The sequence below is a fragment of the Poecilia formosa genome, unplaced genomic scaffold, assembly GCF_000485575.1.
Source record: "Poecilia formosa unplaced genomic scaffold, Poecilia_formosa-5.1.2 Scaffold125, whole genome shotgun sequence".
Taxonomy (NCBI): domain Eukaryota; kingdom Metazoa; phylum Chordata; class Actinopteri; order Cyprinodontiformes; family Poeciliidae; genus Poecilia; species Poecilia formosa.
In genome coordinates this window covers 353,098-367,857 of record NW_006800064.1, presented here as the reverse complement: position 1 = coordinate 367,857, position 14,760 = coordinate 353,098, and the positions used below count along the sequence as shown (strand labels likewise).

The 14,760-nt window shown below is 40.6% G+C and overlaps 1 protein-coding gene across 1 annotated transcript in view; it reads right to left on the bottom strand.

Moving 5' to 3' along the window:
* Nucleotides 1–8,814: 8,814 nt before the first annotated feature.
* The window catches only part of LOC103144381 (zinc finger protein 536-like), a gene marked incomplete at its 5' end in the record, with an annotated part of 21,253 nt that continues 15,307 nt past the window's right edge, over nt 8,815–14,760 (bottom strand). Inside the window, one exon of the mRNA XM_007561334.2 lies at nt 8,815–9,263. Within this exon, the coding sequence (XP_007561396.2) occupies nt 9,028–9,263 (236 nt within the window). The remainder of the gene's footprint in view (nt 9,264–14,760) is intronic.

The window sequence follows — 14,760 nt, the reverse complement described above, 5'->3', positions numbered from 1 at the left end:
GTATATGAATTTTTTACGCTCCTGGGGTCAAAATCCTAAAATGCCAATTTGACACAAAAGCAACATAGAAAATTGCCAAAAGAGCACTAACCCCAAAAGAACATCACGGTGGTAAACTTTATGGGATAATTGTTCTTCAGATAAAATTGTGATGTCTGTTTAGGCAAAATACCAAAAAGATTTAATTTAGCATCACAGTGAGCTCAAGCATACATCCAAATCAACAAAATAATGGCTACAGGTGAATTTAAACTTTTGATTTAATTTTAAAAGTAATAGAGTTTTGTGAGGTAGAATCGGCAAATGCTGCCTGTTCATAATGTGAGATAATGATGGACTCCTTACAAAGACGACTGGCGCTTCAAACTATTTCTCCATTATTGAATTGTGCAGAACAAATGTCACATTATACGAGGGATTAGCAGGACCGTGTAGACCTGTGAGATCTGCTGTGTATTTTTTTTTTTCTTTGATTTTCACTGAGTCAGGTCTGTTTAAGTGACGACTCATATTTTCCTTTGAATTGTGCAGTCGCGACAAAAGGAAATAATAGCTAGCTGCATCTGAATTTGATTCACCAAACAAACCGTCTTTTCCTCAAATGATGATTTGTTTGGGCTCTTGAATGCTGGTATTGTACGACACGATTTTACTCTGCAACTCATCTCGTAGTCTTCTGTCTAATCCTCTTTGCGCAGCGTCGTCTGAAAAGGGACTTTCACTCTGTGGCCTGAGGGATGTGAATAATGTCAATACAGAGGCTGTTTCATAAACTCCTGACACAGTGATCACACTCTGACAGATGTAGGCCTACAACATATTATCATATGCACACATGCATACAGAGTGGCAGGATTTAACCCTCTTTCTCTCTTTCTTTTCCCAGTGACTCAAGGTTCACATCAGCGTAACGACCGCAGACTGATCCAGCCCACTGGAAAGACTCTGGAGTCTGTATAAACAATGAGTGACGTGTGGAAAAGGGGCTACATGTGGTCCTAAATGTACACTTTCTCAACAAAAAGTGACACTCATTCACTCTGACCAAACTGATTTAAAAAAAACCCACACAAATTACTATGAAATGTCTCACATGTTGGAGGGCTTTACAGTTCCAGCGAAAGACCTTTCCACTCTGACGCGTCACGTTTTCTGTTACTGCCATGGATCATTAAATGAGTGACATTTGACCAAATGCAGAACAATAGTCTGAGACCTAACCTTTTGTACGTAGCTAAGTGGCAGTATCCTGGTATAGATCGCATGACAACAAAACATGAATAGTAATTGTTTACCTGGAGTTGGCACAACGTTAGCAGACCAATCCATCACGGGAAAACCGCCAACTTATTTATAGACATGAGGGAATAAATCAGGCAAGTGGGTGAAAGCCGAGAAAAGACACAAGGACTAAAAATATGAGCGACGCAGATAAACCTTTAAACATTTTAATCAAGATGTCGCCACCGGGAAAGATGAATGAAGCATACACCTTTCTGTAATTAAACCTGTGAATCATCATAATGCAGATATAATGTGATAAACAGTCCGCCATTGATTTACTGACCCCGATATAACAGGAAATGATCGGAAGTCTATTACGGTTTGAAGTTTGAATTGTAATTCTGAATGATTTGAGCTGAGTTGCTGCACTATGTGGAGAGCGGGGTGTTAAAGAGTTCAACTACTTGAATGAAGCATTTAAGAAAGAAGGGACATTTCGGTTAGTAGAAAAGTTACCTTCATACAGATTGAGGTTTAACTTGAGATTCTTCAGATGGCAGTGAACAGGTACAGTAGAAACAATATTTATACTCCTCAAATTTTTTTCACTTTTTGGCAAATCGCAATGAAAAACTTTAATGTGTATTTATTTTGGACTTTATGTGATGGAACAGCATAAAGTGTTGTTTGACATCCTGTCATCTCAACAAGTACCTTGTTGTACTCGTAAATGAGTCCCCTACATGTTCATTTGAAAATTGCTTTCTTCGTTTCACTTCTCCATAAAGACACAATTTTCTCATAGATTCATAGATTGATCTCTCCTGCTCCTCCAGAGTTAGCATACATGCACAAATGCACATTGTTGCAGTCTTTAGATTTTTTTAGAGCGGATGACGAAAAACTAAAATTCCTTTTCACAAGTATGTCTCTGTGTTGGTCTGTCACAATCTGTATAAAAAATATTGAACTTTGTGAGTGAAACATGTTAAAAAATGTTTAAATTGATATCTGCATATATCTATACCAGTGATAAAAGAGGACTAGATTTTTAGCTTCTTCTAGATTTTAGGGTTAGGGTCTGCTCACTTCTTCATGTCAACTTATCCTCAAAGTTCATATAAGTACAATTTCTCCCTTTCTCCTTCAGCTCAACAAACCCGTCTTGCATAACAAAACAGTTGCACCAAATTTCATTAAAATCACTTCATGGGGATGTGATACTGCCTCAAGTTAAAGGATGTAATTGAAACACATTTGACAAACCGTGCACCGCCGAGTGATAGTAGACAAGCTGTGATTCTCACTCCAGCCTTTCAGCAGACTGATTATCATCATTTTGTTTGGCCCCCTACACAACTTGCAACAATTCTTCAATTCGTCCACGCCAACGACGCTCAGACATGCCGGTAATGATTTTTCTCTTACACTTTGTGAGTCCATATGTAATTTCCACTGAATCCACTTTCCTGATCAAATGCTGGCTAAAATTTCGATTCTCTCTCTGTTCGACGGCACCTTAGCGGGGCTCCCCTGAATGCCACTTTGACAACTTGGTATTCTCTGACTTGCAGTGAAGCGCGGAGTAGCTGTTCAAACCTTTGGAAGTGGAAAGTCTCCCTAAGATGATGCTCCCGTCCATTGATTTGAAGTGACAGCCACATCCTTGACAAACACACCTGTCACTGTTCAAGTCACATCACATTTTCACTTTTGGAGACATGAGACACTAGAGGTGTGCATGGATGTGTGCGTGTCTGTATTTATGCACACGTGAGCATGAGCGCCCATAAGACAGCTTCTCCATCTCTCTCTCTCTCTCTCTCTCTCTCTCTCTCTCTCTCTCGCTTTTTTCCTTTTTTATTTGGTGGATAGACAGATCCGTCCACTTGGCTCCAGCTGTTGTACAGGAACGCAGCCAGATTCTTTTATTGGTTCCTTCAGCCGATGTTTATGAAACAAGACATCTGGGATATTTATTTTCAAACACGCGTCAGAAATGGATTTAATGTGCCAGAACCTGCTGACCATCACTTTGCATGTATAGTCTCTATCTCAGCGTGTCTCTGCGGTGGCGTGGTGAGTTTTTGGGGCGGGGAGGGGTGGGGGGCCGGTTATGGGGACTGAGAGAGGGGGAGGGTGATGAGCTGCTGCAATAATAAGCAGATTTTAATGATTTACTATAAATCAGCAGCCGGGGCCTCTGCTTGGGGAGACTGAGGGGGATGACAGCTCCTGACTCACACACCTCACAAATGCCTTGCTGATGATGTGTGTGTGTTTCAGATCATCAATCACTGGGTACACACACACACACACACACACACACATATAAAAGCAGACACCACACTTTTACAAAAACATGTTTCAACACACATACACAGGTGCACAAGCACAAGATCACACTTGTGTGGTCACACGTGTGTTGTTGTTTTGTTTTTTTTGTTGTTGTTTTTAGTCTCTAATGTCTCCTCTGCTGTGGTAGGGGACAAATCAATCACGGGTACAGAAGTTCACGGGGGTAAGAGATTGTCTGGTCCGTTTTTTCCTATGCTATTGATCCCATTTTACTGGCATCATCGCCGAGCTGTCTCGCAAACGCTGAGATGGCGATGGATTGAAAGTGGATGATTGAGAGAGGAGGCAGGATGACATTCACGGTAATCTCAACCCCCACCCACGCAGACACACCACCTCACCCCGCCTTTCTTGAACACGCAGAGAAAGCCAGTGACATTGAAAGTTAGTCCGGGCATTTTGGGAGCACTTGCAATGAAAGAAACTCGATGGGGAGATTAGCAAGATTTCTCGTCGCGCGTCCTGTCCGGTCATCACAATGCTGTTCAGAGATATCGCTGCAATTCCCTTTTTTTTCTGAAGTTGATGAAAGAGACACTGGGGAGACAACGCCCTCTTGACAGGCACATCCTGAACTGTGTGGGAGATGTAACAAGTATGACACAGACCATTTCTCTGAAATGTCTAAATTTGGTTCAAGTGGAAACTCCTAATGCATGCCCAGATTCCTCAAGAGTTGCTACTTGCCGTTTCCTTATCTTCTGTGCCTGATCAAACAAGAGGTGGGGGTGGAGGGTTGTCAGTAAATAATGGTTTTACTCCTGAGTAGTGGAAAGAATACTGCTGAGGAAGACGGAAGGATCACAAAACAAACTATTTTTGTGTTTCTGCCAAAATCTTGGGAAAGTTTCAAGACACCATCCGTCAGTGAAGCATTCTAGTGGTGTGTTTTACACAAATCAAATATGAAAAAGGTGAAAATGAAAAAAAAAAAATCTACAGCACTTTGGAGAAGCACTTGAACTCATTCACATTTTTTGCACTTTGTAAACGTGGTTATGTATTTCGCCTCCTTTGCTCTCAGACAACAAGGCAAACTGCAATCAGTTTTGTTAAAGCAGATCACTTTTGTAAGAATGTGTATCTTAAAAATCTTAAAAACGATCACCGTGTCATGACGACAGAAGAATATGAGGCAGGTAATCTGTGAAAAAACCAAGTCCCTCTGGTTCTTCCCAGTGGTCCTGCAGCCATCTGCAGAAATGCGCCCAGTAAGAAACAACCAGTCAGAACCAGGAGGAATGTCTTAGCAGTGTCAGTTCAAGCTGAAGATTGCCGCCGGTGGTGATTCAGCTGTGCTTAATGGTCAAGAAACAACAATGTTACAAGAAGAGTAACAATTTATCGAGTTCTCGGCAGGCTGTGGCACAGCAAAGAGTTTTAAAAAGTTTTCAATAAGTACAAGTTTATAAAACAATATCTGGAGCTTTGGATATCTCAATCCTCAAGCCATCATCAAAAAATATAAGCGTGTAGCAAAACTCCAAACTCACCAAGACATGGGGCAAAAACGACGTGTGTGATGGGAAACTAATGCTGCAGATCCCAAATGAACACAGCCTAATGAAGCTTACAGGAACCATTAGCTTGTCTTGTTTCACTTTCTACTCCTTTTTTCCTTTGTCCTCCTTCTTGCGATAAGACCTTTCCTGAATTCTGCATCTAAATCTCCTAGATAGTCAGAACACAGGTGCAGGACTGCAGGGCTGCAGCCCACGGGCCCGGATGCTGAAAAGGGAGAGGTGAGCCAGCACACAGGCAGAATTACAACGCCTCCATTTCTCACACTGACATAATCCCCGTGTTTTATTTGTCCCCTTGTAATTCTTTTTATATCTTGGGCTTATGTTCTTTGGCATTCATTCAATCCCTGCCTCGGGACACGGGGCTCTACCGGGCCCATATGTGTGCCTTGCTCCACTTAACGCATATTAGTTCCTTTGTAACTGTGACTAAACTGGCACGTCTCAGCTGGGAGATGTGGCGGCTTTGACTGACAGTCCATGTCTGGATCCTGTACTTTGAGTCTCACACAGACTTGTCAAACATGGGCTCCATCAAAGCATCTTTCTCAGTGCCATCAAGCACAGGAACAATGGGAAGCTGCAGAAACGTCCCAGCTCTGACCAGATGTTTTTGAATTGCCCGCATTGTTGTTCCGCTGTGTTTATTTTAAGAAGAAAATCGCAAAGTAAGGTGCTGCCATGTTCTCTTTTAAACATCGGCGGGGAGAAACTAGAGGAAAAAAAAAAAACTAACTGAAACATTTATCATGTTTGCATTTTTGTAAGATTGCTTCAGAGAGGAGGGGAAAAAAAAAAAAAGCAAGGCTTGTACACCCCAATCAGATCAGTCACTAAAATTACATTGAGAAAGCTTTTCCAATAACAGCTTGATATTAGGACTTCAGCGTGGCGCTGATGTATGCTATCAGCAGAGAAAATCTGTTAAGTCTGTGCCATGCGATGCCAACAGTCTTAAATATTGTTTTCACAACTGTGCAAGCTAATTACCTTTAATTTTTCATCTGTGCTCCAAGGGTTGTAAGAGACTGTGATTAGTGATTCATTACTTCTCATTACCTGGCCTGTCAAACTGTTTCCTTTACTTATTCAAGCTGATTAGCTGTACATGCCCTGCCTCTCTCAATGTGGCTGAGAGAGAGATCTCAAACATGATCTGCAGATATGCAGCGAATGTTAGCAGTGAAGCGGAGGACAGTCAGGAGGTTACGTAGCCAGAACTGGAGGACAATGAGCAAATCAAGTGTGAAAAGAGTTGAATTTATCAACATTTAACCTAAAAGTTCAAATTTGCATGACTTTAATGCCACACGCTTAGATCAATCAGGATTATTGATTAGAGTGAAAGGAGTAAGGATTCATTTGATGCAATCATGTTTGATAAATGCACAAAATTGGCCACACTGCAACTGTCTCGGAAGAAAAATGTCTTTTAAAGCACAAAATCTCCACAACTCTTATCACTTTTTGTAAACTTATGTTCGAAAGGCTGAAAATATGGGGATAAAGTCTTGGCAACGACCCACACTGTGTTTGGTGCTGAGATTATCTTGGGCTTTTGTCCAGCCTTGTTTGTTAGTTTTATTATTTTTTTTTAAGTTTTAAATCGTTGAATCTTTGCAACACCCAGAAACTGTAAATTTAGGTGAGTTTCCTAAATATGTGAGATTTTGAACTAGGGAGGTTGAAAATGCAGTGCAATGTCAATTGTCTTTTATGTTTAGTCCTGAATAAAAAGCTTTTAACTGCAGTATCGTCCACTGTGTTTACTCACAGCAAGAAAGCTGAAGTAAAAATATTCTATTTTTTTGTTTTTTGTTTTTTTAAGAAATTGGAATTAGTTAAGATCGGTTAGGTTTACGAAACCCAGAGATCAGAAATTGGCCATGAAAGTTCAGTTCATTCATTCACAAATTCATCTTAAAAGATCAATTTACACTAACGCTTATGACAGATCTTCACCGAGGTGAAAATCATTTTAGAGGTCGATGTAATACAGTGTGAACCTTGGACTTTAAATTAAAACCAAACCAATAAAAAAACACAGGTTGAACTCCACAGAGAGAGAGAGATGGGCCCTTTTGATGTACAAAAAGCCTGAGTATGACATTGATAGTGGCAGCGAGACGTTAACTAAAGCATTCATCACCATTAAGAGTAATTAACAAAGTTCCCCAGCATTAATTAAGCGGCCTTGCTTTAAGGGAAACTGTGCTTAATTAGGAGGTTTGACAGGATGAGGCTTCAGGGATGATCCATATCCAGAGGGCTGTTGGAGGGGCACGAGTTGCAGAATTTCAAGAGTTTCCCCTCATCTTGCCACAAAAACTCTGTGACCTTGGTCAAATCAGAAGATCGACCGTTCTGGCCTGATCCACTTTGGCACAGCCTTAAAACAGTATTGACAGGTATGACAGGCGTCCGATTTTCCAGTCAGCTGGAGGCCCAGACCTTGTCAACTGTCGGAGTGAGAGATGAAGGGTGAATGAGCACAGGAGGAGGACGGCAGGGAGAGAAACGCAAAGGAGGGAGAGAAAGCGCGGTGGCGTCGAGGAGGACTGGAACAGGACACAGAAATAAAAACATGTATATCAGGTCTGTAGAAGTGTTTGTGAAGCACTCCATTACAAAAACCAGAGGGTTTAGGGATGACAAATGTGTATCCAAAGAATCTGTGATTGGATCGGGGATTAAGGGGCTGTCGTATCCCTGATGGGAGCCAGGCAGGAGACAGACAGACTGCCAGAGGAAGAAAGAGACGGAGGTGGAAAGGAAAGAGAGGTGGAAGGAGGACAGTAAACGAACGTCAGGTTGCCCAGGCAGGGAGACAGAGTGGCAGAGTGGGTGGGCTTTGACAGACACATCTCACACAGGCTGACAGCTCCGTCAATAGCCCCAGGATGGCCGCTGTGATTGACAGCTAGCAGGTGGCGCATGAATGGAGTTGTCAGGCGGGCTGTCAGTCAAAGTCACATCGCTGTGGCTACAAGGGCCCGGCTGAGCAGGCACACAGCTGCCCAAGGTGATCTTTGGGTGTACAGGCAGGCTACTGGCACGGGAAGCTGAGGCAGCGCACATCATGCTAAAATTACCATACATGGCAGCAGCAGCTTACAATAGCTGTGTTGATTAGGCCTGCACTCTACTAGCTAGTACATTAGGCTTATGCACACATGGGTGGTTCCACTTTAAAAAAAGAAGAAGAAGAAAAAAGAATAGAAAATAGTAAAAACCATTTGAATGTGCTATCAATGAATCTCTGCAGCTTTTTTTTTTTTTTTTTTTTTTTTTCCCATTTCCGTGGTTCCCCTTAATTGAGCATTGTTCCAGCACGAGGGCGTGAAGCATAGGAGTTAATGGGTAATAATTATATGTGAGAGAGGCTTTCTCCCTGGAGTGGAATCCAGAACAAATGGAAGCTCCGATGTGCAACATTCTACTTCATTACATCTGCTGCGATTAAAGGCCGAACATCTGGCACCATCCTGACAGATAGACAAGACTTGTGGACTGGAAGGGAAATCAAATGATATTTACAAAAAAAAAAAAAAAATGCAACAAGGGGTATTTACTGGATGAAAGAACAAGAGCTCTGGGCTGCAGCGATACACCCTTAGTGTCAGGCAAGTGTTGGACCGATAGATTCATATAAACACGAGCAAATCATGTGGACACTTTGGAGAAAATAAACAGCACCGAGTACATTCGCTACACTTTCACATCACAATGGACTTTATTATTATAGGCAGCTTTTTTTGCTACAGATAAATACGTACTGTGGCTCTTCAAGTAAACACTGGAATGTACATCAAGGTTGGTCATTAACATTTTTTTTATAACAATCTCAATCATCTTAACCCTTTCAAGGTGAGGCTAAAACAGTTATCGTGTCTGTCTGTATCTTCGGGTTGCTATGGCAGCATCAAGTCCCACACAGCGATGTCACACTGATGTGGTCCCTCCCTGACGCACGACCATCTCCTGTGACTCCCAGAGACAATCTGGAGGGGGCCTGGGGCGTGTGCGAGCGTCGTAGGCGGCGGTCGGGGTACAGGCTGTTGTCAAAGGGCTTGCGGTGAACGCAGAGGACGTGGGTCTTCAGGTTTCCTTTCTGGGAGGCACTGTAGGGGCAGTACCTGCACTGGAACGGCTTCCGAGCTGGAAACAAGGAGAAGGAGCACGGAGAAAACAAAAAAAGACACATTAGTACAAAAAAAAATGACCTTTTATTGTTCAGCATTTCAGTAACTAACAGCTTACAGTGCCTTGCAAAAATATTTACACTTTGAACTAGTATACATTTTGTTATGCTAACCATAAACTTCATTTATTCAAACTCTATGCAGTAAACCAACACAAAGTTGTGTATAATTGTTGAGCATAAGGAACATGGTTCTATACATTTTATGCAAAAAAAACTGAAATGTTTAAGATGCTTTAGTTTTAAACATGGTTATCCATTAAATAAAGCCATTCCAACGTAGCGCTGACTTTATGTTTATTGCCCCTGTCCTAGTGAAAAGTGAAGCCCCTCCTCACTTTCTTCTTGCACATCGCTGCATTTAGCTCAGTGCCCATTTGCATAAACTCTTAATTGGCTTCACATTCCCTCTTGGAAAAAAAGCATCCTCACAGCAAAAATGCTGACGCCATGTTCAGGATTGTGGGCAGTGTTAGTTTTTTGTCAATTTTGCCAAAAATTTCCATTTTGATTTCATCCCATCTTCCATGAGCTTACCGTGCGGTCTGTATACACAGATTGCATCTTTTCACGGCTAGAAATGATCAACCTGAGCAGTGGATCTCTGCAGCTCCTCCAGACTCGCTGTTGGCTGTCCAAAAGCAAGTCAATGTCTCTGCGTCGCCCAAAATTAATTTAAAACGTGTGGCAGCTACATTTTTATTGAGGTTGAATTTACTCTTCAAGTAAATTATAAATCTTTGGTTGTAGTTTTCTTCTGGTTAAACATGTCTGCAGAATTTGGAGTGACTAGATTTAAGCTATAGCTGCTATGAAAGAGTCTAATGTTAATGCTGCATTACTCAGTTTTTAATCATCAGTTATGAAAAAGGCAACAAACATTACATTTTGTAAAATCTAACCATCAAAATCACCCAGAATAATACTAATCAAATATAAATCAAATATATTGACCATTGTTCTAGTTATTAATCAAAGACAACTCTAAGCAGGTGGTGTTTTTTAGCCTTGAGATTGGTGGAACAAACTCCCACCAATCTGGGAGTTTGTTCCAGATTGGTGATACAAAAAAAAAAAAAAAAAACCCGAATGCTGTTCTCCATGTTTGGTTCTGGTTCTGTGGACGCAGAGTAGACTTGAACCAGAAGACTGGACTCTGGAAGGTTGATACAACAGAATTATATTGTACTTTGGTGCTAAGCGATTCAGCAATTTATAAACTAACACAAGTACTTTTATTGGATTTCTCTAGATCGGTTTCTCTAGATCTTGTTGGGACAAATGAAGCTCTGGAGTCCAACAGAACCGTCACTGCGGTTCTTCCACAGTCTGTATTTATGTGGATATCAATGAACATTTTGACGTGGTACTGTGATGAGAATAGAAAGCATGGGATGGGGGGAGTGTGATCCAATCAATCATTAAGCAAAACAACACGTGTCACTAATTTGAAGGATGTATGCAATCAACCACATAAAGTATCTTTGTTTTTGAACAAAGACAAATTGCTTTAACAAAAAACATATTGTTTTAGTCCACTGTGAATCAGGTGGAAAAGGAAGTAGGAAAACATGGCACACAAGGAAACGGGAGGGTTTTTTTTATATCTGCCAAGAATATCCATGAAATGTCTTCCTACTGAGGTGACAATAACAAGTTGGCAGAACAAGCAACAGGGAAATGGCACCTTTTCAGGTATTTACAGTAAAAAAAACAAAAAACAAACATCTTAACTAAGTGAAGGACAAATTAAATTGAAAATTAGCATACAATGAAACTCTAAGGCATGTTTTCGCTCACATTTCCTGCTCCGAGTAAAAGTACACACATATCCACGCACACACACACACACACACACACACACACACACACACACACACGCACACACATGCACCTACACACACACACACACACACACACACACAGATAAATAAACATGCACACAAGTGTTGAGCTGAGGAATGACAGACGTCTGCAGCTGGGCAGAAATGCATGCCAAAACTTCCTGTCTGTCCACCTCCTTAGTGCCTGCTACATAGTTTCGCAGCAAACAAAAGTGAAGCTACATGACGCAGCACACCATGTACCCTTAAGATACAAACAACAACGCATACCGTTAATAGCTTCCAGTATTGACTGTGGCCTCAGCAGAAACCTGTATGACACTGAAGCCTGAAGGTGCAGCTGAGATCAAAACAAAAACGCAGCCAGCTGACTCATTTACCTTTCTACCTAGACAGCCAAGTGTCCTTGTTCACCGCAGTGCTATTTTTGAGATGTTACCTCACATAACGACTTTCTCTGTTCCCCTCTGTCTCACACTGCAGTGTGTTTTTTTTTCTTCTGTGATTCATGGTTACAGTAAACCATTATGTGCTGATGTCATTTGACTTCACTTCCCAAAAACTGAGGGCTGTCTCAGCCCTTTCACCCCCACCCTCGCCTCTTCCTCTCTATCATGCTCCTCATCGGAGGGGAGACAGCTGCACGCGGCTGAACACTCACTTTCACATCTACATAAAAAAGGTGTTTTTGGGGGGGAAAAGTGGGAAAACTCACAGAAGGTGCGAGCAATAAAAGGTAATGCCCCATCTGTCGGTGTATAATAACCTGATGGCCGTAAAGGACACACACACACACACACACACATTTCCACACAGTAGTCAAAGAGAGGATGAGGTCTGACACGTCTGAATGTTATCGGGGTGGCATAGAGGAGTTTGTGTGGAAACTGTTTGGACAACAGTAGGAGAAAACTCGGGTGGAGAGCAATCTGCAGGCCACCTGACTAACGTCAACCTCCACAAGCCTCTATTGTTGGAAATGACAAAATTAAAATTTAAAATTTGGGGGAAATATAAACACTTTTGATTCTGTGATTTGGGTCTGGCACGTCACTTTCATCTCACGTTCTCGGGTTTCACACATGTGGTGTAACTTAATAAACCGAGCAGATTTTCCTCAGTCTTGTTAAATACTTTGTGATTGCATATAGACAGTGGGAACAAGTCTGCAGCCTCTCATAAACTGAGTTTATAAGAAGCCAAAAGGCCTTATGTCCACATTAGCTGCTTGTTACCCTGCTTGCGTCCCCCTCTCTCTGTCTCTGTTACCTTACTCACCATCCCACCTTGTCTCCCCCCCCCCTGCCAGAAGGAGAGGGGAGGTCCGAGAGAGGGCAACCTCCAAATAAGTTCCATTAATCACAGGCCAGAGACTAATGTAACTAATATTTTACAATTAGGGAAGACAGCAGTGGGCTCGGAGCCATCCATCTCCTCACCACATGATCCGCTTTTCACAGTCGGCTCAAGCCTGAGCTTCATAGCAGCCGCTTACATTCAGATAAACACACACACATATAAGAGTTTATGTATGTGCTGGTAAGTAAATGTAAATGGAGAATGTAGAAGGGTTTGTTTAGTGTTTAACCAGGTGGAGATTTGTGTTCATGTTTTTAGAAGTAGTACTGGTTTTAGTACCTAAAACTCACTATGAGGCTTTTTGATTTGTTTTTGTTTGTTTTTTTTTCTACATTCCTCACCTTCCTGTAGACGTCAGGGCATATGAGACTGAGATAATTATTGTAGCCTTTCAGCCCGACGTTTAGTTGAATTTTAGTCATTTTACTTTAGATTTATTCCTGTTTTATTTCATTTCATTTGTGTATCTTTTGTTCTACGTGTTCCTTACTCTTGGTCACTTTTATCTTCAGTTATATTGCTTTTTTGATCTTTACTTTGAACTCCATGTTACTACCTTTTTAATTTCATCATAAATGAAGGAAAATATATTTTATTATACTTATGGTTAAATACATTTATAGTAAGTGTCTTAGTGAGTAAATCTGTCTGTTTTCTCATGTGAAGCATCGCTATGTTACCTAAGTCCTAATTTTATGTGACAATTTTCTCCTGTCAATTAAATATTATATTGTTTTGAAAGCATATAACTGTCTGGTGTTTATTGCCATCTGTATGGTTGGTCATTTGTTGTATTAGCAAAATTGAGTTACTGATAACTGACTTCTCTGCGTATCATCTGGCCTGTCCAGAATCGTTTGTTTTATCCTGAGGACGTCAAGTCTTGCTTTTTTTGTTGTTGTTGTTTTGTTTTGTTTTTCTACTTTTTACATCTTAATGCATTATTAAAATGTGTGTTGACATATTTTTGGCTGTTGTGTGTTTTTTACTGTTTTGAAAGCTAATACATGCATAATCCTAACATCAGCCTGAGATAGTTGAAGTCAGGATGGCTCTGTGGCTGAGCAGGTCCACCATATGCAGTGGCCCCCAGCACAATTCCTGCTCCTTGACCATTTGCTGCATGTCTTCCCCTTTTTTCTCTGCCCTTCTTCCAGCCCAGACACTGATGAATAAAGAGCATTATATAGTGCAAGAATATCATTGAATTATTAAGAACAATAGTAGTTATGAAGTCAATTTAGCTATGCTCAAAATTTGCCACTTACCAGCCCATCAGTTCCCACTTTTACTCAATACATAAAATTTAAACGCCTTATAAATACTTTTTCTGTGATGCATTTTATTTTGAGTTTAGACAAAAACAAATTAAGTTAGGGGGGGAAAAAAAGGCTTTGGTGCATAATTGGCGATGATGTTAAAATCACTTTTGTCATTATTTGGTCCATTTAATTGGTAAATAAAAAAAAAACTTGTCTACACAAAATAAGTTTTTATGTGTTAAAGACCTTAGAGAGAAAATCAGATTTCACTTTACAATCCTCTAGTTTGACAATGGAGTTAAGGTAAAAGCTTAATTTAATATTAATGCAAGTCATAATTTCTGCTTAAAGTTTGAATAATTATTCATAAAACTCCAACGAAAGTCCAGTGTGAGTTGTTAAATGCAACTTTCTGTTTTGTCATTTCAAATCTGCAATAAGGATTTATTTCATTATACAGCTCCGAAAGAGGCAACCATTTATAAGACTGCTGTTCATTTTTGGTGTTGGACATTAAATAGATAACATAATGAAACTGTCACAACCACATAATCTGAAAAGAACTTTATAGTTAACTAAAATGCTAAAGTGCAGAACCTGGATTACAGATTAATCCTGAGGTCAGGAACTTTCTTGGATGTTGTGGTTGAAACCTTTTTTTCAAATGCCTCTTTACATACAAAAAATATATAATTTGAGTCTTTGGAATGTCCACCTCAAATTTTTGTTTAATAATGTAATCTTTTTAGAAATGCTCATGTACTGCCACTGAACTGTGACTCTCTACTTAGATCTGTTTCAACTTCATAAACAAATTATTTTGCACAAATGTCACCACTGCATATATGTTTATTTCTCTCAGTAATTGTTTTTTTTTAACTATTGATGTAAATAATGATAAAAGAAAAACATATATAAAAAATTCCCTTCTCACCCTCCGCGGGTGGTCTCCTTCATCCTCTGAGCTCGGGTCCTCTACCAGAGGCCTG